The sequence below is a fragment of the Crinia signifera genome, chromosome 4 (assembly GCF_055691185.1).
Source record: "Crinia signifera chromosome 4, ASM5569118v1, whole genome shotgun sequence".
NCBI lineage: Eukaryota > Metazoa > Chordata > Amphibia > Anura > Myobatrachidae > Crinia > Crinia signifera.
Genome location: NC_139220.1, coordinates 260,158,394 through 260,185,401, shown reverse-complemented (window position 1 = coordinate 260,185,401; position 27,008 = coordinate 260,158,394). Strand labels below are relative to the sequence as shown.

The window sequence follows — 27,008 nt, the reverse complement described above, 5'->3', positions numbered from 1 at the left end:
ATTTCATCATGCACAATAAACAGGCAAAAACGAGTTCATTTCTGTGTTCATGGAATTTTCTTCACTATTAAGATAGTGTCACAAGGCAGCTTGAAACATCCATGTTCATGAGTACTAGGGAGAGGATTACACTAGCTCAAGTGCTTAGAAATGCCCACAGTAGCGTCTTGTCAAGTGGCAAAAGCATTCATTAAATCTCTTTCTAAATAAAATGTTTTCTGTTTAATCACACCATAACCCACATCGCCTGTGAGTACCAGCTGCAGGCTTGTAAAATGTACTGCAACGCTCTTGCTTCTATACAATTATACTATAAATATCGGACAGAGCTGGAAAAGCAGTAGCAATAACAGTACTCCCATCTCCAAACTGCTTCAAAGTTTGCTGTAAATAAAATTCATGATATATATATATATATATATATATATATATATATACACACACACACACATATATATATAAAAAATATCCACGAATAACAGTAAAAAGAGACTGCTCACCTCTATGTAAGATCTTTAAACTCCAGAGGTATGTGAGGCCTTTCAACACCTGTTAAGAGACATCATTAGGCAATAACGTTATGAGGACAAAGCTCTTTGGATATAAAAGACCTTTCTAATTACAGATCCAAAACACTATGCTATGTAGAGCAGAAACCGCATCCAATGGCAACGGCTCAGAGTTGCGAGACAATTGCAAAACAATTACTCCTGGATGTTGATGCAGAATTGCTTGATCCTACTTACAGGATTCATTGCACCATATTTCCACAGAATTTGTGTTTCTTTTAAATTCTTTGCACATTTCTAAATCAGCTACACATACAGTACACTGCACGCTCTCTGTGACACTCGCTGACACCTAATGATAGTTGTATATTTATTGAAAATTATGACTTTAATGTGACATTTCATTTCATAACAGCAAATAGTTTGTGAAAACCCCCTCTAGAACTGCAGACATTTATCCCAAAAATTTCTTGCAAATGAGCATTTTCCCAGACCAGACTTTTCGTATCAAAGATGGAGGAATAGGCAACTTGCAGGTCTACACAGAAAAAGTAGAGATATCCTGAAGGCCAGGTCTTGCCTGCTAATCTATTAGTTGCTGAATTAATAGAGAACACAATGGAGTTTTTATAAACCCCACAGGATGAATATTTCTTATACCGGAGAGAGACGCTAGATACTATGTACCACTCTACTAATCTTTATCTCAGGATGTAAATTCCTCTCCCTGAGGAGAATGAGCGGGAAAATATGTAGTACAACATGGCTTCGAGAATCCTTCTCACTTGTCTCCTGAGGTGGGATTACAAGTTACTGATAGAAGTGATTTTTTTTTTTCTAATTCTTTTAGCTTCCGGGAAGACTGTCGCCCACTTATGTGCATAGTTACAGTATACTGTAGATATTTCACTTACTAAAAAAAACCTATAATCATTCCTGTACAAGGGACATATGTATCAACCTTCAAACAGTGGTAACGTGGAGAGTGATAAAGCTAATCAGATCCTACCTGTCATTTTTCAAACCCAGCCTGTAACATGGCAGGTAGGAACTAATTGGCTGGTTATTTATCACTCTCCATTTTATCACTTTTTGGAGCTTGATACATCTGGCCCTAAGTCATTTCACTTAGGTAGGGGTCAAATTTGGGCCTCTCCACTAATAGTTCTTTCCTTAAATCATCCTTGAACAGAAGCCACCACTGAAACACCCACCTGACTAGAACATTATAGCACCCACTTAGACAGGGGCTGCTTTCAGCACAGTGACCACCCCTCCAGCACCTGCAGAGTTCAGAAGACAATGCACTCTACAAGTTGTAAATGTATGTTCATTCATGGGAGGAACCCCATAGAGTATGACGCTGGCCGAGACCAGAAACTGTTTTGAGTGGATAATTAAATATGAGTTTTGAGGACTACAATTTTAGGAAAGAATTTCAGTCCTTTTTCACGCTGATCCATGCGGTTTTCGCCGATGCTCGAGTTTTCACAGATGAAAAAAAAGGCACAGAGATTAAATAGGTTGCATCTAATTTGCCCTAAAAACTGGTGAAAGATTTGCAAGGATTAAATACCCCCACAGAGGTTAATTCAGTGAGCAGCAATGTGCAAATGCATCCAGTCACTGCTTGGTGTTCTATCCTTGCAATGCAGGTTACAATGCACACCTTTATTTGGTGCAAAGAAATATCAGTCAAGAGAAACGGACAGAATTCTGGCACCTTGCAGCTATCGCTAATTCAATTTTCACCACTGAATGCTATGAATCCAAATAGCACCTGGTTAATCCCTTAAATATTGGGAATCTGTCCGACATGTATCCCATTGAAATGGTACTGGGTAAATGAAACAATTTACCTATAAATGTCCCTTATCTCAATGAGCAGAACTGCCATACACACATATATACACACTAGGTGATTCATCGCGCCCTACGGGCGCTCTTCACACCGTCGTAAGGGGCTGCGCCCCCTTAATTTGTGAACGTTTGTATATGAGAAATATGGTTAGAATTGTATGAAAGATGCCCTGTATTGCAACTTAGGTGTCCGCGAATCGCGGGAGGGGGGGTCGCGGAGGGTGCCGCGAATTGCAGGAGGGGGGGTCGCGGGGGGTGCCGCGAATTGCAGGAGGGGGGGTTGTGGGGGGGTGGATGCTGCGAATCGTGGGAGGGGAGGGATTGCAGAGAATCGCGGGAGGGGGGTCGCGGGGTGGGTTGCTGCAAATCGCGGGAGGGGGGTTACGGGGGCGGGGGTTGCGGCGAATCATGGTAGGGGGGGTCGCGGGGGTGTGCCGTGAATCACGGGAGGGGGGGTCACGGGGTGGGGTGCCGAGAATCGCGGGGGGGTGTGTGTGTGCCATGAATCGCGGGAGTGGGGGTTGCGGGGGGGGTGTGACGCCAATCGCCACAAGAAAAAATCAACACAGAAAGGTCAACACATGTAAATGTTGACATAAGTGTGGCACTTCATTGGTGTCCATGTCGACACATGAGAATGAATATGAAAACATTCAAAAAATGAAAAAAAAAAACTTCAAAAACTCATGTCAACCTTTTTCATTGTCGACCATAGCCATGTCAGTGTTTTCCATGTGCAATTTAATTCTGGAGCTGCCGCGAATCGCGGGGGGGTGCCGCGAATTGCGGGAGGGGGGGTCGCGGGGTTGGGTGCCGCGAATCGCGGGAGGGGGGGTTACGGGGCGGGGGTTGCGGCGAATCATGGGAGTGGGGGTCGCGGGGGTGTGCCGTGAATCACGGGAGGGGGGTCACGGGGTGGGGTGCCGAGAATCGCGGGGGAGGTGTGTGTGTGTGTGTGCCGTGAATCGCGGGAGTGGGGGTTGTGGGGGGGGGGTGGGGGGGGGTGACGCAAATCGCCACAAGAAAAAATCAACACAGAAAGGTCAACACATGTAAATGTTGACATAAGTGTGGCACTTCATTGGAGTCCATGTCGACACATGAGAATGAATATGAAAATATTCAAAAAATGAAAAAAAAACTTCAAAAACTCATGTCAACCTTTTTCATTGTCGACCATAGCCATGTCAGTGTTTTCCATGTGCAATTTAATTCTGGAGCTGCCGCGAATCACGGGGGGTGCCGCGAATTGCGGGAGGGGGGGGTCGCGGGGTTGGGTGCCGTGAATCACGGGAGGGCAGGGTTCACAGGGGTTCCGGTGGGGGGTTGCCGCGAATTGCGGGAGGTGGGGGGTCACGGGGGGTGCCGCGAATCGCCGGGGGGGGGGGGGGGGTTTGCGGGGGGTGTGTCGCGAATCGCCACAAGAAAAAATCAACACAGAAAGGTCAACACATGTAAATGTTGACATAAGTGTGCCACTTCATTGGTGTCCATGTTGACACATGACAATGAATATGAAAACATTCAAAAAATGAAATAAATCTTCAAAAACTCATGTCAACCTTTTTCATTGTCGACCATAGCCGTGCCAGTGTTTTGCATGTGCCATTTATTCCTGGGGCTGCCGCGAATCGCGGGGGGTGCCGCGATTTGCGGGAGGGGGGGGTTGCGGGGGGTGGGTGCCGCGAATCGCGGGAGAGCGGGGTTCATGGGGGTTCCGGTGGGGGGTTGCCGCGAATTGCGGGAGGGGGGGGGTCGCAGGGGGGTGCCGGGGTGCCGCGAATCGCCACAAGAAAAAAATCAACACAGAAAGGTCAACACATGTAAATGTTGACATAAGTGTGGCACTTCATTGGTGTCCATGTCGACACATGAGAATGAATATGAAAATATTCAAAAAATGACAAAAAAACTTCAAAAACTCATGTCAACCTTTTTCATTGTCGACCATAGCCATGTCAGTGTTTTCCATGTGCAATTTAATTCTGGAGCTGCCGCGAATCACGGGGGGGTGCCGCGAATCGCGGGAGGGGGGGTTGCGGGGGGGGTGTGACGCGAATCGCCACAAGAAAAAATCAACACAGAAAGGTCAACACATGTAAATGTTGACATAAGTGTGCCACTTCATTGGTGTCCATGTCGACACATGACAATGAATATGAAAAAATAAAAAAAATTAAAAATAAATCTTCAAAAACTCATGTCAACCTTTTTCATTGTCGACCATAGCCATGTCAGTGTTTAGCATGTGCCATTTAATCCTGTGGCTGCTGCGAATTGCGGGGGGGGGGGGTGCCGCCAATCGTGCAAGGGGAGGTCGCGGGGGGGTTCTTTTTGCCGCGAATCGCAGGAGGGAGGTCGCGGGGGGGTGTTTTTTCCGCAAATCGGGGGGGGGGGGGGGTCACGGGGGAGGGTTTGCCGCGATTCGCGGGAGGGGGGGGTCGCGGGGTGGTGGTTATGCCGCGAATTGCGGGAGGGGTCGTGGGGGGGTTCTTTTTGCAGCGAATCACGGGAGGGGGGGTCGCGGGGGTGTTTTTGCTGCGATTTGCGGTAGGGGGGGTCGCGGGGGAGCGGGTGTTTTTGCCGCAAATCGCGGGAGGGGGGGCGCTCACCTGGTGGCTGTGGAGTAGCAGTGCTGGGCAACATGGGAAGGCAGTGGGTGTCTGGCACTGTCTGTGGGCTCACTGGGCTGGTTCTCTGTCACATACCTCCCAACATGACCCTCTCCAGGAGGGACACAATGCTCTGTTTCTAGACTTCCCCTTAATGTATGATTGCCATCACCTGTTTTAAACAGGTTAATTTCTCAGAAAGGTGTTCAGCACAGATGAAGGCAATCACACATTAAGAGGAAAGTCCAGGAACAGAGCGTTATAGACACAGACACCCACTTTGAGTGACAGATGTAGCCAAATATATAGGAGATATATATGTATATATATATGACAAACAATGATCCCAAGTGCGCCACGAAGAAGCAGCTACAGGTCCCCCCTGTTAGCAGGAGACAAATAAGATATGAACAAGAAGAATTTCTAGAGAGCGCTTAAGTATTCCACCACCTGATAGACTTTTAGCTAATTTTTCAAGCAAGATAAAGTGTATAAAATTTCTGGTAAAATCAATGAACCTTTTATTAAAAATCTTAACTTTAACATTCCATGATTGCATCCATTCATTTCTTTCAAGATGACGTAACAACCCAACGCGTTTCGGCTTTTAAAAAGACTTCATCAGTGGTTAAGGAAAAGCCAAGAGATAGTAGTAACCTGTCACATAGAAGTTTGAGTTAGGCAATAGGTAGGGTCAATACCCCAAAACAGTCGGTGCCTGAAAACTGTATCAGTTAGTATAACTGATGTCTGCTGGAGGGTTTCCATTAAGCTTATATATATATATATATATAGATAGATAGATAGATAGATAGATAGATAGATACTTACTGCAACTGAAATCCTGCCAAGGACCTGCTCTGGAACCTTCCTGTAAACGTCCAGTGATCCTCCTATGAGACAAGACAAAGGACAAATATGAGGCTATGTATGTATGTAAGTAATACACATAATACATTATAGTAACACATAGGAAGAAAATGTACCTGTAATGTTTACCTTATACCACTTTCACACTGCCTAAACGTTTAAAAAAACTGTATATTGAAACGGTATTTAAAACGGGTCTGTCTTCACATTGCAGTAGATTACCATTTTAAATACCGTTTAAATACCATTCACATCAGTCAACCCGTTTAATCCCCTGAACACGTTTGAAGGCAGAATGCAGGGGACAGCCTATCACAGGTCTGTAGTCTGTTGATTTTACAAAATACCGTTTCAGAGCGATTCTCACTGCATAAAAAACGGCTCTGAAACGTGTAGGACTCTGCTTTTTAAACGTGTTGAAATACCGGTTATCTTTAACCGGTAAATGAACTCTGGTGTTTTCCGACTGCAGCCTTAAACGTTCTAAAATGGAAAAAAAATGGCAATATACCGTTTAACAAGTGCGGTGTGAAAGGGGTATTAGATATGAAATCATTATTTTAATTTAGCGAGTGTGAGCGACACTGACATTTTTATCAGATATTTTGAACATCTCTGACACATACTTGCCTACTTTTGAAAACTAGTTTCAGGGAGATTATAGTTGGTTGTACAATTTTGCACAGTGCCCCATTGAGGGGGCGTGTCATGCTCCACCCAAAGGGTGTATCTATATGAACATACGGAGAGATTGTGAAAAGAGATTGTGAATGTGGCACCTAGAAGCGTGGTGTGTACTGCTACATCTGAGAGGAAACATTTTAAATGACTTATATGCGAATGTAGATGATCCCCAAAGCAGTTAGGAAGAGATACTATACTTGGTAAAGTGCTGGGAAATGGTGCTGATGATTCTATGTAAATGTATCTTTCTCTCATTCCTTTTATCCCAAAAAATGGAACAGTGTAATGTGGGCTAGGTGACATGAGGGAGATTGGTAGACTAATGAGGGAGAGAGGGAGATTGCTGCTATTTCAGGGAGTCTCCTGCAGAATGCTCTGACAGAGATGTTGGCACTCAAAGGGTTAAGGACACTCTGTCATTGCCTGCATAGCATCTCATCACTTGACAAATATTGTTTGTATGCACGGCAGGTTATTTGCCAATGTGTGAGTATATCAGAGGACTAGTTGCACAACTTTTTTCAATTTGAAGTTTTAACATTTTTTGAGACATACACTCCCCCTACAACTCCCCCTCCCCCAATTAAATTAACCTTACAACTCCATAATTATGTACTATCACATAATACAAAGTAATGTAATAAAGTTGATATAATTAAAAGCAGATTGTAGTTATTCCGTGAAAAAGAAAAAAGATCTCCGGTCCGTTTGTGCATTTCTTAGCATTCCACATTATTTATTGAAAATAGGTGGATACATGTGCTTAAATGAGGGATACCTTATAGCATAAGCAAACATAGCCCAGCAGGAAGCACTGCTGTGTTACAGAGCTGTGGTCCCCAGTGTTTGCACTGGGTTTCCTCCCGGTACTCCAGTTTTCTCCCAATTACTGATAGGGTAAATGATTCCTGACAAAATGGCTTACTTGGAAATAGCAGCTTTGGGGGTTTCTATTGCACTTGACGGGTTTGTTGTTTCAAACAGTGCACGATAAAAGCTCTGCAAATCCACGGATTTGAAAAGCAACCATTTAGTAACTAACCAAATAGTGTATCTGAAGCACGACACTTTTTTAGGCTACTTGTACCTACGTAGATTGCAGCACATAACATTATAGTAACCATAGAACCACTTGCTGCAAGGCCCAAACAGAATACATTAGGGCAGATGTATTAAGCTTTAACAATAGAGAAATACAAGGGTGAAAAGGAGAGATAAATGTCCAGCCAATCACATCCTAACTGCCATGTTACAGGCTGTGTTTGAAAAAAAGTCAGTAAGGAGCTGATTGGCTGGACATTTATCTCTCTTTATCATCCTTGCATTTATCTCTTAGGCTTAATACTTCTGCCCCATTGTGTACACTTGGTCTTATTGGCAGGGTCAATGGTTCCTGGATTGCTAACCTCAGAATCATGGGAAACTACAGTCTTCTTGGCCAAAACGGGAGAACTGCTAAGACCATCACATGATCCTCCTGAATCTTCTTAAGGACTTGTCCTATTAACTGGATCGGTGGGAATATGGAAAAGGCATCCGTTGCTAAAGCTTTCATAAGATAAAATCTTGCATAGAATGTTTGCACCTTGCAATTGAAATGCATGGCCATCAAGTCTATCTATGAAGTTCCAAATCTTTTTACTATAATCTGGAAGGCTATCGGATTTAGTTCCCATTCTCCGGGCATAATATCTTTTCTGCTCAGAAAATCTGCTACAACATTTTCTCTTCCTGGTACGAAAATTGCTGAAAGAGACATCAAATTTTCTTCCACCCAAAGTAGAATCTTTTCCATGACGGCCATAAGCGCTTTGCTCCTTGTGCCTCCTTGGTGATTTAGATGAGCCACTCCTGTGACGTCCGAAAAAAATCTTAAATGTTTGTTTCTCACTTGATTCATGAAAAAAACTGATTGCTCGCCACACGGCTAAGGCTTCTCTCACATTTGAAGCTAGATGGCTTTCTTCCTGTGACCAACTGCCTTGGCCAGTAGACCTTATGATATGAGCTCCCCAACTGTATTCGCTTGCATCTGTCGTTAGGCTGATGAATCGAAGTCAAAGGCTTGTCGCTTTTAATTCTAGCCGTTGAGTCCAAAGAATTTCTTGCCTTTGTCCGAAATACTTTCGTTTGATTGTTTACTGTCTTTCTCATATAAGGGATGATTCTTCACTGGAGAAATCATGTCCTCCACTGTGCCCAAGGCAGGATCCCAAATGGCAGAAGTCATATTCCTTAACAGTTGCAGACCTTCTCCCAGGGATTTGGTCTGTCTCTGTATACATTCCATTGCCAGAATTTTTGTTTATTATCCATCCATGATCTTGTAGATAATTGATGACAATCTTTAGACTGATGTGAACTTCTGATGCTGTGCTTCTTGTGACCAGAAGATTGTCTAAATAAGATCATACTTGGACACCTTTTTCCCTTAATCTAGCTATCAGGGATACTAGGATCTTTGGGAAAACTTTGGGAGAAGACATTTGGCCGAATGGTAGGCACATGAACTAAAAGTGACGACTGAATAAATTACACCTTAGAAATCGTCTGTCTTTTTAGGCATATAGGAATGTTATAGTAGGCGTCTTTCAGATCCAACAAAGCTTGAAAGTCGTTCTCTTTGACACCTACTAAGATGGAATTCAGGGTCTCCATTCTGAAGCTTTTTTTCTTTAGATACCACTTCAGCCTCCTTAAATCTATTATGGATCTGAATCCTCCTGTGTGTTTTGTCACCAGAAAAAGGTTTGAATAGAATATTTTTTTCCACTGCTTTTCTGGAACTGGTTCTAATGCATTTAGACTCAAAAGTTGATCTAGAATGTCCATTAACGCTTGCTTTTCAGTACTGTTTCTTCCTTGTAGGTGGTGCATGAAGGAATTCCAGACGATAATCTCTTTGTATCACTGAAATCACCTATCTGTCTTCCACTGACTTCGCCCAAACTTTTGCGAAGGCTGAGAATCTTGCTCCTACCTGGAGCGAATCTGGATAGTAATTGTCTTGACTGCCCTCTAGATGAACCACAAAAGGAACTATGTGAAGAAGCATCCCCTCACCTGTTATACTGGCCTCCAGGACGATAGCTTCTGGCCTCTCTATACTGCTGTTTAGCAGAGACCGGCAAAGGAAACATTTCTTCTGAGGAAGACTAAGGGATTTTCCTCCCTTAATTCTGTGTATCATTGCTTCTAACTTGGGTCCGAATAGAAATGTACCCTCAAAAGGTAGTGTGGCCAAACGATTTTTCGACTGGGCATCTGCATTCCAACTTCTCAACCATAAAGCTCTTCTTGCCACTACCCCTGCTGCTAGTGGACTTGGAAGAGAAGGCTACTATGTCGAGTGAAGCCTCACAAATATAGTTAATTGCTTTTTGCATAATTTCCATATTTTTTTATAGATATTGTCATCTTTTCTTTAATATCTTTATGCATTTCAGTGCTCCACAATCTAAGTGCTTTTGCAGAGGATGCTACAGCAATACCCACTTTTAATGATACCGCTGATAACAAGTGAAGCTTCTTCAAATAATTCTCAACTCTCTTGTCCACCATATCTTTAAATGAAGCCCCATCTTCTAATTGGATCGTAGTCTTAGATGTGACCTGCCGTGTCCACTTTCAGTACTGCACACCAATTTAATAGCTGTTCATTCTTAAACAGATACCTTCTCTATAGCTGGAATCCTACCCAGCTTCTTATCCAGTGTGGTCCATTCTTTAGAGACCATTTCTTTCATTATATGATGGACTGGGAAACATCTTCCTTTCTTCACCCGCTTCTCAAAAAGAAGGTCTTGGCCTTCAACTGGATACCCTGTTACCCTGCACTATATCCAGATCAAAAGAACTACTGTGGGTTCTTCTTTAATCTCTCCCGACTCCTCATTGGATTAATCATGCAACTCTCTTCTTGCCAATCATCTGAGGATGCTACAGTGTCATAGTCCAGACTAGTTTACGATCTGGACCTTTTAGAAGATTGTAATTGAGATAATTCCTATTTGGATACAAAGGATTTTCTCATCAAACCATTAATTGTTTCAAAACTTCCAGCTGTGTCTCAGGGGTTGAAGGTCTAGTACACTCCTCACAGCTTGTACCCGTGTAAAACTTTGTCACAAGACACACAGTTAACTATAACATGTTTCTTCTTGACAGTCCTCTTTTTGAGTGGAGAAGAAGGCACACTATAAAAGAAAAAAAAAATGTTTTTCTTTAACTAAAAATAAAATGTATTACTGCCCAATAAAGGGCTTACCTCATAAGGGCAGAGTCCAGCTTATGGGGGAAAGGATCCATGATACTGCTACACGACCTGCTTCAGCCAGAATTAATGCAGGCATATAACTCTGCCTTAAATGAAAAAGCCCGGCACCTGTCCCGGAAGTTATGTCCACCATCTTTTCAGAGAGAGCCCAATAAAACTAGACCTACATCCCCCCGCCCCCGGGCACTCACATCCTGTGACACTTCTGTTCCCCCGGCAGCTGCAAGCACCACAATGAGGCCGCCAGGGAGACAGAGCCGTTGCCGCATGGAAGGCACAAGCCGGAACTTTCAGGGAGAGAGAGCTAGCCGCTGCCTTGATCTGGGAAACTTCTGCAAAATAATCTGTGGGCACCCAACCCCCACCTCCGGGGCAGCCAACCCTGAGGTAAGCCAAATTTTAAAAGAAAAAAAACAACAACCCTACTCTGTCCTTTCAGGAGACAGGAAAAAAAGACATGGTGGAAGGGGAGGAGAGAGGCTACATACCTCAGGTGGGCGGTCCTTGTGAAAAAATCAACCTGCCTACATCCAGGAATAAGGGAAATATCCCTAAATATGACTGCTATGGGAATCGTAGAAGAAATACACAGATTTGACTGTTATATAGAACCCTAATACTATCATTAGGATTTAGCAACCACCTATTTTGTGTCATATTTTCTCGCCATGACCTATTCCACCCAGAGTAATGCTACATAGCGTGCACAACATGGCTGCCTCCCCTGGTACTTGCATGGGGGTAATATTTGCTTGCCGTATTAACAATTGCCTGTACTATTACTACTTGTTTTACTAAAGAAGTTATTGGTTTTACATTACATTTTTAATGGTTATCTTACTTTTGCTACATAAAGAAAGACCCCACACATTGTACAAACAGGGCATAGCCAGATTCATACAGTGCATAGCCAGATTCATACTCACCATCCATATATTCTGTACAGATAGAAATCCGATTCTCCGCAAAAAACGCGCCATAAAAGCCGATTATGTATGACGAGTCACACTGTAAACAAGAGGAAAGTGGCACTGTCAAAAAGCTGTGTGTTGTGACAACAATTCCCAAAACAGTGGCGCCAAGCTCACGCACCTTGTACAGAATCTCCAGCTCTGACATAATCTGTCTCTGCAGCTCCACTGTAATGTCTAACGGAATGACCTACGGAGAACAGACACAAAACACTTGTCACTGATTGATATTGTGTGTTCAGCTTGCCACAGATAGCAGCGGAGCACTCTGTCTCCAGCCCCAAAACAAGCAAAGACTTGTGCTCTCAAACTGGAACAAGTGTATCCTTTTCCGCTTGTGCAGCTGTGAAATATATTAAGGAAGACACTGCAATCAGAGACATTACACAAACCCACATCAAACTCTAAGTCTGCATGATAAAGAACGGCATAATTTAAATATAACTGCAGCGTTATATCGGCGCTCTACCAAAGTGAAACAGAACAGCAAATCAGAAAACCAAAAGGACTGCTTTGAGTGAGCTCACTTCATACTCACAACATACTACTCCTGGCTGCTTAATCTGGCTATTCACCATTTTTACATCTGCTAAAACTTTGACTATCACTGTTAATGCTTGTATTTGCACTGTCAGTTTTGAAAATGCCCATCTGTACCGCTAATGACTCCACCTCTCCTGCTCTTTCATTGATTGTAGGTGTCTCCCAACATTTTATTCTTGGTCCTCTTCTTCTCTATCTCTACATGTCCTCTCTGGGTGAGCTCATTTGCTCACTCGACTTCCACTATTACATCTATGGTGATAACACTGAAATCTACTGCTCCTTTCATGATCTCTCTCCCTCTATCCTCACTCATATCACCAACTGTCTCTCTGCTGTCTACTCTTGGATGACCCAGCGCTTTTTTAGACTTAAAATATCAAAAACTAAGTTGACCTCTTCCCACACTCCTGCATAAAACCTGACCATCTCTCATCCTAACCTACTGTTTATGCTCACTTCTCCCCCTTCTGTGTCACCCCTGTCTGTCTAACCCTCCCCTTTAGAATGTAAGCTCTTATGAGCAGGGCCCTCTCTCCTCATGTGCCTTTCTTAGAATATATAAACCTCTGATGTGTGATGTAACTATCCTTATTTACCATGTACTTGTCCTAAATTGTCTTGTACTGTAATTCGTTAAGTGTTATTGCTCATTTGTGTATTGTCAGGCGCTGCAGAACATTTGCGGCGCCATACAAATAAACAATAATAATAATAATAATAATGATAACTACTTAATCTTAAAAGTAACAAGGACTGCATATGTGCGAGAAAATTAACTGGAGGCAGCACTTGGTACATTTCATGAACGGGAACAAATGTGCTGTTAAGAACCTATTAGAGCAGAGGATCCCCATCTTGGTCCTCAATGCAACCTAATACTAAGGGGGATATTCAATCACCGGCGAGCATCTCCCATCGGGGAGATGCCCGCCATGCCCTATTCAATGCTGTCTTCCCTGACAGCATTGCGCAGGGTATCTCGTCAGAACAAGCCCGACATCACTAGCTGTCGGGCTCGTTCTGCCGAGAACGGCCGGGAAGTGACGAGCAGCCGGCTGCAGCCCGCTTCTTCCCAGCCGCAACTCGCGGCCAGGCCGCCTTCTTGTTCTGAGGCAGGCAGAACATTGAATCCCGCCTGCATGTTCTCAGTCGAGCTGACCGAGAACGGGACTGGGTCATGGCGTCCGAGCAAGCTCGACTGCCGTGACCTCACATTGAATACCCCCCCCCCCTAAAGGTTAAATAAAGATGCTTATATTTTCTGACTAGTGAGCAGACCGAATCCCCGCCACACGATGTGAGTGGATGTGTACGCCTACTCATCCGCTCGCATGTGCCCGCACAGTGGAAAAAAATCATTTCATGGTCGCTCATCATCAAATGATTTTTCCTCAGTTTGCAGATAAAAGTAAGCATGGACTTACTTTTATACTGCATAATGATGACCAAATTGGGGGCGGGCGATGATGTCCTGTGACAGCATGTGCCCACTTGTTCGCAGGGATATGCCCAGCATTTCTATGGTTAAGCCCCATCATTTTGGTGGGCATGCTCATAAAACACTGGGCGCACCCCAGCGACCGATTTCTGGCTGCCAATCATTTTTGTGAGTGAAAAACCCGCCGAAGGCGCTCAATACGGGGGTTTGCACATGTGCAGAACTACACCATCAGTGACGGGGCCAAATTCAGACCTGTGCAAACAGGTCTGAATCGTCCCATAAGAATGTGCCATGGGGCTGTGATCTTTACATTAAGAAGAATCCGCCAAGATGTGAGTTTTCCTTATTACATTATTCAAACACTGAATCAAAGAAATGTGTTGAAGGCGGGTCAACAGGTGGTTACAACACTGAAAGGTTGGAAGCCTGAACCATATAGTAAAACACAATAAAATCTAAATTAAGGCAGGAGGAAAATAAATAAAAGGCACCGTACAAGTGTTTCAAATGAGACTTCAATCCCGCTACACAGTAACGCTGCTGGTTTTGCTAGTTATGTGCTGGTGCTAAATCTTTGATTGCAGCCATGATGCCTAGAAATGACGCACCTGTAGTCTATCTGCCACATCCAGAAGCCTATAGTTCCTGCCAGTTATATGCTAGAAATCTTCACCAGACCTGCAAGTTACGCTTAGGCGCTTCAATGCTTCTCTCTGCTAAAGACATTACAGTTGGAGTTCAGATACCTGTCTTTTTATTCCATGCCACTTGACATCTATAGAAGACCCAAGGGGTGACATTTTTCCGTGAAATCGCATATTTAAACTGATGTGAAAAGGTCCCTAAATCGCATATTTTTTGCAATAATTCATGCGTACTGAAAGTGCAGTAAAAATTCGCACTTTTATCGCATCCAGATGTTTTCCAATAGAAAAGTATACAATTCGCTTATTTAATGGAATGGGATTTCGCAAATCGCACTTTTAAGGTGTCTAATAATCGCCATTTTTTCAGACCAGGTTCTGACATGCGAGTTGGCCAGAACCCTGCACAGATCATTGAGATCTGTGCATGGTTCTGCGGTAAAAAAATGTGGTTTTTTTTTATTAGAAAAAAATTGCGTGGGGTCCCCCCTCCTGAGCATAACCAGCCCCGGGCTCATTGAGCTGGACCTGGTTCCAAAAATACGGGGGACAAAAAGTGTAGGGGTCCCCTGTATTTCTGTAACCAGCCCCGGACTCTTGGACCGGTCCTGGTTCCAAAAATACGGGGGACAAAAAATCTGGGGGTCCCCCGTATTTTGAAACCAGCACCGGGCTCCAACAGCCCGCAGTGTCATGCCACAGCCGGGGGACACTTTTTACATAAGGTCTCTAGGCCGTACCATGAGCACCGTGGCTGGTCAGCCTTGGACGGGGTACCTGGAGGAGTGGGGACCCCCAATAAAGGGGTCCCCCCCCCCAAGGCTTCACCCGTCCAGGGCTGAAGCCCGGGGCTGTCACCGGCATCCCTGGCCAGTGGACGCCGGCCTGATGGTGTAAAATATTTCAATCCTAACATTGCTTTATACAGGAGAACTACAAGTCCCAGCAGACCTCCCCCGCAGGCTGGGACTTGGAGAACCACAAGTCCCAGCATGCGGGGCATTAATGGGCCCGCTGGGACTTGTAGTCCACCTGTAAAAAGAATGTTAAAAGAAAACACACACACACCAAAAAGTAAAACTTTATTACATACATCCACACACCTCACTTTTACAACCACATACTCACCGATCCAGGATCCAGCGCTGGTCTCCCTTCTGCTGCAGAGCCGGCTACCCCCGCACTGACAGCGGGGACAACCGGCTTTCTCCGATGCAGCTAACAGCTTCTTTTTTTTTTTTTTAATACAAACCCAAAATCGCACATAAGCTCAAATTCGCACATTTTCATGCCTAAAAATCGCATTTTCATGCCTAAAAATCGCCCATTATCGCACTCAATCGCACTTTTTAGCCTCTAATGCGCATCCCATTAAATATGCGAATTATGACTAAAAAATGCGATTTCTGAAAGTGCGAAGAAAGGCGATGTGCGAAAAATATATGCGCTTTTCTCTCAGCCCATAGAATGTCACCCAAAATCTCTACCGATCACATCAAATCTCGGGAGAGAACGGGGCATCCCTTTGAGTGACAGGTGTCTATATTCTGTTACAATAAGACAGCAGTGGGATTGTGAAAGGCTTCCATATAACTGGAGACAGCTCTTCCATATAAGCTCATTATATCATAAAAAGGCCCTGGTGACTGTTAATCAACTATGCATATATCATAATGTCACTCACCAAGCTCAGAGCCGCAGCACATATCATAAGCAGCCGCACAACCTGACTGGGTATGATCTAGGCTTTTAGTGTGGACACTGTATCCCTTGCCGTGTAATAGAGTTCCCTCTGGCACTAACAGGAAAAAAAAAATATACCGAAAGTGCCTTGACGTGCATCTTATACAATGCACTCGTATATCTGTGCAGCCGTCAGAACAGACATATAAATTAAGATTTATGTGTAGCAGGGGGAGGAATATAGACAGAGGATATGCGAAGGCATAAATTAAATTTCAGAACGCTGGCATCAAAAGAAATAGAATAAGACACAACCTGTTTCAATCACAAGCTTGCTTTAGGGTTATTTATAAACGCTCTGACTAATCCAGCTTGTAACTGTAATATAGAACTGCCAAGAGAAATTTAAAACACACTTCCCCAAATCAATAGTCATTTGCCAACTTCACTCACTTACATTTTTCAGTGCAGAAAAACTTGGGGAAAAAAAAATAATTTGCTGCTACATCATAGCAATTTTACTCAATTAAAGTGTGAGAGGCATTTAACCTGTGTCAGGTGCAGCCAAGGGAGGAACGTACCCCGGGGACAGGTCAAACCGCTGTGTTAGTAGGGGAGGGGGGGGCTCGCTCCCACAGGAAATAGCCTGGTTGTGTTAGCTGAAGGGGTAGCAACAGAACAATGGTTAGAGAATGCTCTCAGATATTGTGGGTTTCTGCAATGGATCAGAACCACAAGTGCTATTAGAAACTATTAGACAAAATGCAGGTTTACGGTTATCAAATAATAATAATTTGGTTTAAAATGAATTAGATAAAACTCAAGATCTAAATCGATAAAATGACGGTAAGTATGAAAAGACCTTAATTATGTATTGCATAAACAGATAATTAGCCAAAAGCTGGCCATACATCTACAGACTGATTGTCAGATTGGGCTGGTTGGAACAAAAACCTGGTAATATCTGAATGTCAGTTTGGCAGTTTTCCAGCATTTCAAAGTAAATGATCAACTGTCATTTGCTCTCATCCAGTGCCAGATTTTTGTCCCAAACAGCCAGAACAGACAAAAAATCTGTAGATGTATGGCCAGCTTAACACTTGGCAAAAACACTAAGTCGACAGTACAAAGCTTGACATGCATCAGATCGACCACTGATGGTCGACACATGAAAAAGGTTGGCATGGCCTTTAGGTCGACAGGGTCGTTAGGGCGACACAAGCATTAGGTGGAAAGTGAAAAGGTCCACATGGGTTTTTGACCATTTTGTTTTGAGCCGGCATGTGCCGACAGACGGTATTTCATGCCCTACCATCCACTAGGGTGTAGAGGTACAATAGAATAGTGTGCCAAGCATAGTGAGGCACCATGTCCGAATTATGGTGAGCGCAGTTAGCCATGCGAGGGGATGCGGGGCACCGCTAAGGTGTCCACGTCGTCATTCAGGACAAAAAAAGGGTGAAAAACCCCATGTTGACCTTCCCAATGTCCACCTAATGCTTGTGTCAACCTTCAGTGGTCAGCCTAATGCATTCTAACCTTAGTTTGGTCGTCCTAATGACCCATACTTGCTGATGAATGGTTTTAGGAGTAAAAAAATGTTAATGAGACTCTGAATAGACTTCAGATAGAGCAAAAAAGGTTCCCTTATTATGAAGGATAAAAAGAGAAATAGATCAGGTCCAATAAGTGATTTGTGCTGGACAGTGATGGTGAGCCTACATCATCCCATGCGCAGTCGCAGTCAGCCCGTCTCCCTACCTGCAAGGGGCCAGGTGGCGAGCAGTCACATAAACGCAGGATCTCAGGTGCCGACCATTCAGGTATGTGTGGGACTCTGAATTAGCAGCAAACTCTTACACTGTACATAAAGCAATCTATCACAGGCTGTCAGAGCAGGCCTTGTGCAGAAAGTGCGCCAGTGACAGAGAGCGACACAGCAAACATTGCAGGTCAAATTAGGCTGATGTTCAGTTTTAATTCACTTAATCACCAGCGACATAATTGTCTGCTACAGTAAGTAAACCACTGCAGGGCATAAGATGGGATTACACGTCCACGTGAAAAGGGTTATCCGCCTTCTCATCCCTCATATGCAGGAGGGGGTGAGGAAAACACGGAGATACAGGCACACAGCTTATCTAGCACATTTGCAGCATACATAAAGTGAGAGATTGTTACACACACGCACAGGCTGACATTACATGGGATATGGGGATGTGGGGTGGGAGGGACTCATGCACTCTTGGGGGTAAAGTTACAAAAGGTTCTAGAGGCGATGTTGCCCGCAGCAACCAATCAGATTCTGTATTTTACTTTCTCAGATAAAATCGAGCAGTGGTTCCCAACCTGGGGTACTCGTACCCCTGGCGGTACAATGCAGAACGGTTGGGGGTACCTGAAAATAATATTGGTAATGGTGGAAGAAGAGAAAGTCTCCCGATGGCGGAAGAAACCTCCTATTGCCGAGGAGATGAATCACGTCACGTAACTTCTGGTTCCGTCTGCAGCGTCATCCACATCTTTCCTCGTGCTTCCGCCTGACCCAGCAATCCGCTGGGAGCTACCTGCGCTGCCTCAGACTTCAGCGTTCATCTGGAGGAAGCAGCAGCATTAATCCTATAGGCCTAAGGGGGAACCCTGACGACAGTACACAGCCAGAGACCAGACACGGAGGGAACCTCACCACACACTACTCCTCCATGTAACGACGCACATAAGGATACGCATACCGCTCACTTACACTCCCCTTGTAAGTACTGTGGATATTTCAAATTGAGAGGAGGGGGTACTCATAAATGAAAAGCCTAATCAAGGGGTATGGGAGGGAAAAAAGGTTGTGAACCGCTGCAATAGAGAAAGGATAGATATGATCTGATTGGTTGCTATGGGCAACATCATCTTTTTAATTTTTAGAACCTTTAAGACTTAAAAAGCTCTTATTAAGATCATATATGTCCCTCTCAATGATTTAAAGGGCAATTAAAAGGTTGCCATAAGAATTGCAGCATACTGTATATCCAAAGGGTCTGTTTTGGGCTCAAGTCATTCTGTCCATTTCATGCTACTCCACCAGTGTATTGAAAAGGTAATCTACTGCCTTGGTTCCTAAAGTCATGTCACGGAAGTATCTTGGCACATTTTAGTATTGTCTTACCTTTATAGCGTTGTACAATAAGCTTACAATCATTTGTCCAGAGAAGCCTGCAGTTCATGCAGATAAATGGCTACAAGTTTACAAACCTAAAACTATTTAAACTCTACAATTTGAAATTTGAAACTCTACACCAGTCAGGACCAGGGGTGGGAGAATGTGGTCAGGCAGCAGTGGGAGTGGGCAGCAGTGGGAGGAAGCCAGGGTTGCGGTTATTTCTGGGATTCAAAATGATGGCGTGCCAGTTACGTTTACAATGGAACATCGTCCACCAATGGTATATGATCAAGAAAAATAGAGGCAATTGTCTGAGGAGCTGCAGAGGCACATGTGCTGATCTTTTAAAAACTGGGATGGTTTATAACAATCTTAAGGGTCTCATATTGGAAGTTTCAAATGTCGGCAGGTTGCTGAAATTGGGGACCTGGGAAGTCACAAGCCAGACATACACTGCTCACCAGGGCCATGGCCATTTCCTCCACCTTAGGAAACTGCAGGGATTTTACATTGGCTTTCAAAAGTGCCTGTGCAGTTCCTTAATATAGAACAGCACCAACCTGGCCCAATTCCCACCATGGCCCTAACTGTGTGGAGTTTGTATATTCTCCCCATGCTTGCGTGGGTTTCCTCGGGTACTCCGGTTTCCTCCCACAATCCAAATATATACTGGTAGTTTATTTGGTTCCCAACAAAATATATCCTAGAATGTCTGTGTGTACGTGTACATGCGATAGGGAATATAGATAGTAAACTCCAAATAACTGGTAATAAATAATAAATACAATTGTATATATAGCAAGTAGTTCTCTTCGTACCTTCACAGCCAGGATTTTCCCACTCGGAACGTGGTACGCTCTGTTAAAAGAAACATATATCAGTGATAGGGAACATTGTCGCTGGTGTGAGAGCATAGAAAACCTTGTACTTTGTCCTTGTGTAACAAAGCATTAATTAACAGGTCTCAAGCTCCCCTGCAGCATACTGTACCATGTACTTAAAGAGCAATCCCATAGAACACCACTGCATTTTACATACCATTAATACTGCCCGCTTCAGGCAACATCACAATGGAACCAAAATGAAGGAAACGCTTATCAGGAAATGGTACATTGGTTTATTTATTTTATTTACTATTACTTATATTCAAAGCACATTTCATATGTTTTAAAAATGTTAATGAAATGCTTAAAATGAAGGGTGCCACTGCCCGCAAAGTATAGAGTAGGGACACGGATGTGCCTGATGTTGCAGGTGACAATACAAGGTTCGCGTGTGGATTATGTGCATTATTAGTGACAGTCCAGTACAGTCCAGTACAGAAAGGAGCCCCATGTTCCCTTCTGCATAATAATGATCACACTTATTTGTTTTAATGAAATAATATTCCCTCTGTGTAAAACATCCGCAAATATTGCACCAGCTCCCACCTGGAGGAGATTCCATTCTGTACATACATGGGGCACTGAGGGGTTTATTTCTAAGATGGGCATTCTATTGAAGATGGGAAGTTGCCCATAGCAACCACTCAGAATCTACTTTTTATTTACTTAGCAGCTTATAGAAGATAATAGATATATATTCAATCCCGGACCAATTTTTCACCAGTATTCAATCACAGCATGGGCAAAAACAGCCGCAAATTTGCCAAAACCAGGTGAATATAAGGCAATTTTGGCGATGTACACGGTTCATCGCCGATACTGATTTTTTGCCCAGGCCCTAAAAATGGCCGCAAAGTGCAGATTTTTTTTACCTGGCAAAAAATTCAGGCGGGATTGAATACCGGAATCTCGGCCAAATTTTTTGCCAAGCGAAAAAACCGGCAAAGATGGCGTGCGTTATCGCCTGTTTATGAGTACATTTTCGGCCATGCCATTTCACTTTTGGGGGGGAGAATCGGCATGGATGAAAACGGGCAAAAACAGCCAGAATTTCACTAAAATAACATAAATTTGCTGTAATTTCACCGATGCAGGATTTATCGCCAAGGCAAAATATCGGCATGGGGATTGAATGGTCGAATTCACCCTAAAAACTGGGAGTGATAATCTGATTGGTTGCCCTTAGCAACATCCTATCTTCAATATACTTCCCATCTTAGTACGTAAACCCCTAAAATTTTTCTAAGCAACTGTATTAAAAAATAAATTTCAAGTACAATAAATAACTGAAGCAAACACCCCAATCCCATTCACGTTATCCTGTGAGTAAGGAGATACTGATATGATGCTTGTAATTGGTGCATTAGTTTAGATCTGACTAGGATTAGCTAGGGTCTTAGCTAAAGTGGATAGTATGACAGCACTGCTTGCCCTGTCACCTCACACATTAAGCCCTGACTGAGTCCTGGTCACATTCTAAACTGACTTCAAGCTTATATGCTCCAATGGCGGATGTCTGCCACTCCACATGAATTTATTAATGGAACTCCTGTAGTTTGGAGACAGGGCTTTCAAATAAAGTGAATGGGGACACTTGGCATAAATTCACTAGAATACAGAAAAGATCATAGATTGTTAAATATAATTATTACATCTAACTAAGCAATAGTTTTATTCATATTATGTAACTTGATTTTTTGTCGATAAAAGAACGGATAGCATAGAACATAGCCCCCTACCCTCCAAGCCCGCCTTTTCCCTACCTTATCAATTTCCAAGACGCAAGATACAGTACAAACCCCTAAAGCTGAACATTACAATAAAAAGTAGTATATCTAAATGACAACATAACATCTCTTCGCTGTTTTCATAAAATGGCATGTAATAAAGCTTTCCATTCCCTAAAAAAACAAATTTTTTAATAAAACAGCAGAACTTTTCTCTCTAAAGATATCAGTTGTTTGGTCGATACGCCAATCAAAATACAGCAACCAAATGTAAGGTTCAAAGTTGGCAAAACTGCAGATATTTACAGCATGTACAGCATATATACAGCATGTGGGGGGAAAGGAATCTTGGACTGCACACCGCAATTACACATAAAGTAAGAGGTTTTGTCACGAAAAATACAGTGCTGATACACACGCCACAATAATTATAAGCTCTGCTATCTAATATTGAGCAATATCAAGGTTCATGGTATAGTGGCCTAGAACTTCTAGCCCACCAACCAGCATCTAGGTGACCATGTCTTTGGTGGGTCCCAAAACCGGCTGACTAGTGAGCCGTAGTATATAGTATGTGCAAACTTGAAGCACTATTCAGTTTCTATAAGTGCTCCCCGCATCAGCTCAGAAGATTCATGCAACTCCAGGCCCCACACCTCTGTTGTTCCGACAATGGCGGCACTTCTAACAAAGCAAGTACAGATTCAAGCTTAAATATCCAAAATGCTTGGCACCAGAAGTATTTTGGATTTAGAATTTTTAAGTATTTTAATTATAATCCGTTATCCAAAATTCTTCTGGTCCCGAGCATTTTGAATAAGGGATACTCAACCTATAATTTTAATTGGAAGCACTTCTTTACATAATGAGTACTGTAGCCCTACAATGTGTAACAAAGGCACTACCGTGGTGCATTATATTTATAACTGCTGCAGAGAGGTGTCGCTCTAGAAGCATTGGGACAGGGGCCCCTTCAAAATATTTCTGTTGTGCCCAAAAAGTTCTTGCTATTCCTTGGGCCCTGGTCATGAAGGGCTTTGAAAGTAAGTAAGCCAATCTTAAAGGCAGCCAGGGCAGGGAATAGAGAATGGATGTTATGTGGCTGCAACAGGGCTGGTCGGTTAATAGCCTGGCATCTACATTTTGTGCCACCTGTGAGTGGTGCGACTGGTGTACTCAGTGAGCTAGAGAGACAGGTGATGCATTTATTTTTTTAAACCTGGATGCCTACATGGAACGAAGAGGACGCGATCTACACCGGATGGTATGGTGAGTATGATTTATTTTCACAAGTACCCTATGGATTCTACTGCAGGATAGGCCTATGGTGGAACCTATAGGTAAGTATGTATGGTGTATGTAGTATGTATTAAAGTTTTACTTTATTATGGTGTGTGTGTTTTCTTTAGGTATTCCGTCTGTTGTGGAACTACAAGAATCAGCGTGCCCATGTTGGGACTTGTGAGTCTCCAAGTCCTTGCATGCAGGGGAGTCTGCTGGGACTTGTAGTTCTTGTAGTTCCACAACAGAATGCATTACTTTTATTTTTACTGGCATCAGCCCACCAGCCACGGACCAGGGGTGGCGGGGACATTCCTGGGTCATCATGATTTAGCAGGGGGACCTTATGTAAAAAGTGTCCCCCGACTGTGGCATGACACTCCTGGATGTTTGAGCCCGGTGCAGGCTTCCGAAATACAGAGGACCCTTACTCCTTTTGTCCCCCATATTTTTGGGAATCAGGACTGAGCCAAGACCTGGTGATGGTTATAGAAATACAGGAGAACCCCAACTTTTTTTCTTCCCTGTATTTCTGCAATCAGGACCGGCTCAATGAGCCTGGGGCTGGTTATAGCCAGGCGGGGGACAGCACACTTGTTGTTTTTTTTTCACCATAGGAAAATATGAATCCTAAGAATACGGATGCTTAGTAAATTATCCATATTTCACCATGTAATCCCATATGCTAAGGGAAATGTATAGGTTCTTGCATGATAAGTCTTATGAGACTATAGAAAACCTAAAGCACTGGACAACTGTTAGGGCCGTATTCTATGAGCCACGCTGTATTTGATAGCACGATTAATGGCCAATGATAGACTGTTTTTTGTCAGAGAATGGACCCGCAAAAATACATGAGATCAGGGATTAGTCCCCAATGCCAAGTGTTATTGCGGGTCTGGCGGCTGCTTATCAGGGATTACGCTTTGTATGCCTCAGGCATGAGAAGCATAATACCTGATAAAAGCAGGTATTGGAGGCGATAGCCCCCAGCGAACCTTATAGCAGCAGTAAAGAAATGCTGCTAATAGGACACCGCCCTTAAGGGGCCTACACAGGGGGAGATTTGCTGAGATTTCTGAGTGATGCTAGATCGCTCAGAATGCTCAGAAAGATCGCTCAGCACACAGCGCTGTATCAGCTCTGTGTGCTGAGCGATCTGTCAGAGACAATGTTCTCCAGACATATTACTAGATTTATCCAGCATGCTAGATATTAATTGTGGGGCGATATTGTCCTGTGGGGCGGCACATCGCTATTGCCCCTACACACGGTGCGATGTAGGGGCATTTTCTAAGCGATCAAGTGAGGTCGCTTAGAAAATGCCCTGAAAATGTCCCTGTGTGTAGGCCCCATTAGGCTGTATTGCATCCTAAAGACAAGATTTGATAAGCAACAACACAGCACTCTATAGGGGTGTACACACGCTTCGATTATGACAGGTTTTTTATTCGATTTTGCTTATAGAAGCAAAATCAAATCGAAATTGAACGGTTTTTAAGAAGCTTTCAATCCGCATTCGATTCGATGCCTGTTCCAGTTTTCTTAATTTCAAAAAGAAAAATAGACTGTGCAGGCAAGGATATATCAAATGTGTACACTGTGCCTTGAATGCACATCAAAATCAATATAGAAATCGATATCGAATGCAAAAAAAAGTGCAGATTGAATGTGAAATTGAATGGAAAGCAAAGGCCAAATTGAAAGGGGGTGGAAATGGGGGAATCGAAAGCAAATCAAATCGAATCAAAAGTAAATCGATGCGTGTGCACCTTAAGTTAATACCATGTCTCATTACTTTTTCATCAGTTTCCAAGGAGGTAGTGGGATATATAAAAAAACTGAAGTTTTGCCTAGAACGCCTCTACTTTTCCAGTGCTCGCTCTGCTTATTGTTTGGGCCCATCGTAAGAGCTACATTTTACACTATGCAGCTCCATCAACATTTTTTTTAAACTAAGGAATCCCAGCTAGCACACACGGCGCATTAAAGTCTACAAGCAGCAACCGCCTGTTATTTAACATGGTCTTTTTTAAGCATGCATGGTTAATGCGTCTTTAGAATTCATTTACTGCCAATGAAGCGATGTGAAAGCACTTTACCAAGAGATCACTAATCATCTGATCTAGAACACGATAAGACACTTACACTATGCATCTAGTTAACAACGTAACACTATACAGTACATACATTTTATTCTAACAAACAAAAAAAAACTCTATGAAACTAATGGATATATCTACAATACTTCTCATTCAAATATATTTATATAATACATGGTATAATTTTGAGAAAGTTCCCTTGCTTTTTATTCACCTTAAGGTCGCCCGCACAGCACAGCAGTGCCATTGAGTCTGGGGAACCCACAACAATGCACAAGATACCTCAACACAAAACAGAACCGCAGCAGTTATTGGGAGACATTGAATTTATCCCTACATCGGGGGGATTCAAAATACGGCTCTCAATCTGCTTTATATAAACAACACATCCCAGCATGCCCTGTCACAGTTTCAGCATGACCTAATAGCGTAACTGTTGAAAGGCATGCTGGGATATATCATTCCGCGGGAGCTGCAGGGCTGCATGCTGAACGCTCCTGCTTTATACGATCTTTGATTATTTATTATTTATTAAGTTTCTTATATAGCGCCTACATATTCCGCAGTGCTGATGGTTGTATTTTATTTTTATTCATGGTTATATAGATGATGAGGTTCTATGAAGGGTCTTTGTCTTTCTAAGTATTTAGCGCAGTCCAGCCTTTCCGGTTATCTGGGATACATCTTAGCATGAATAAATAAAGCTTCTGGGACAGGGGTTGAGTCTCAGGATTTGTCCTCCAGATTGGAACTGTTAATCAATATGTCGTCGTCCCCCACACACACACACACACACACTTTATTTAAGCAAAATAGTAAATCAATATTTGTTAGGGATTTTTTGTTCTAGCCTGTAATAAAGCAGAATAGGGGCAACAGAGAAGAGAGGAATGCAATGGGGGGAACATGATGACGGGATTATTAACGCTTCTTGCACCCAATGCTGTGCCAACTTAATTAGCTCATCATGAAACTGGACACTGGCATCCAGAGGATGGCTCTACAGTTACTCAAGCAATTAAAAAGGGGAGGCTTAATGATTTAATTATGGTGTGCGCCAATTCACCCGTGGAGACCCGGGTTAAATTTCTAGTGCATGGTACATGCCTGGTTTGGTTTACAGATCACTGACAGTACCAATTTAACATTTAATTATGGGGATGATTTGGGTCACAAAGAGAGAGCGCAGGTGGGTGGTGGGCACATCACAAGGAAGGACAGCGAATGTGCAGAATACAGTATGAGATCTCAATTGCCTCAACTTACCCCCCACACAAAAACTGTAAAGTGATTAATGCAGCCTGAATAAGGGCTCTGGTTACACAGTAACACACACCTTCCATGCACCTCTATCTTACTTAACAGCCAGTCCTTCAAATGAGTCTGTGGAAGCTGCAGTAATTACTTGTCCGTCTGCACCATTTGCATACTGGTAACTGGACGGAAGAGCATTAACCCTTTTGCTGCCTGCAACATGCCACTCCCATTCTAGGAGGCCGGTGGCTAATCCATAAACGGTCGGTTCGCATTGGGGACCTTTTTTCGGAACCGCTGTAAAAATGTCAGGCTCTCAGACGCTCATTTATTTATTTTTTAATTCAACATCAATTATTCTGGCAGTTCATTCCTCGAAGTTCAATACCTCTATAAACTATAAATCATAGAACAAAATGAGCTGTTACTCAAAACATCCAACATGAAAGGACAGATTCAAATAAAAGTTAATCAATTTAAAAAGTTGTACAGTTTAGATCATCATTATCTGTT

At 43.2% G+C, this 27,008-nt stretch overlaps 1 protein-coding gene across 1 annotated transcript in view; it reads right to left on the bottom strand.

The window, feature by feature from the left end:
* Positions 1-27,008, bottom strand: part of MAP2K5 (mitogen-activated protein kinase kinase 5) — a 109,195-nt gene that overhangs the window by 35,664 nt on the left and 46,523 nt on the right. The window contains exons 9-13 of the mRNA XM_083184380.1: positions 20,066-20,105; positions 11,904-11,972; positions 11,738-11,819; positions 5,813-5,874; positions 501-549 (exon numbers count right to left, since the gene is read on the bottom strand). Coding sequence (XP_083040506.1) covers positions 501-549; positions 5,813-5,874; positions 11,738-11,819; positions 11,904-11,972; positions 20,066-20,105 — 302 coding nt within the window. The remainder of the gene's footprint in view (positions 1-500; positions 550-5,812; positions 5,875-11,737; positions 11,820-11,903; positions 11,973-20,065; positions 20,106-27,008) is intronic.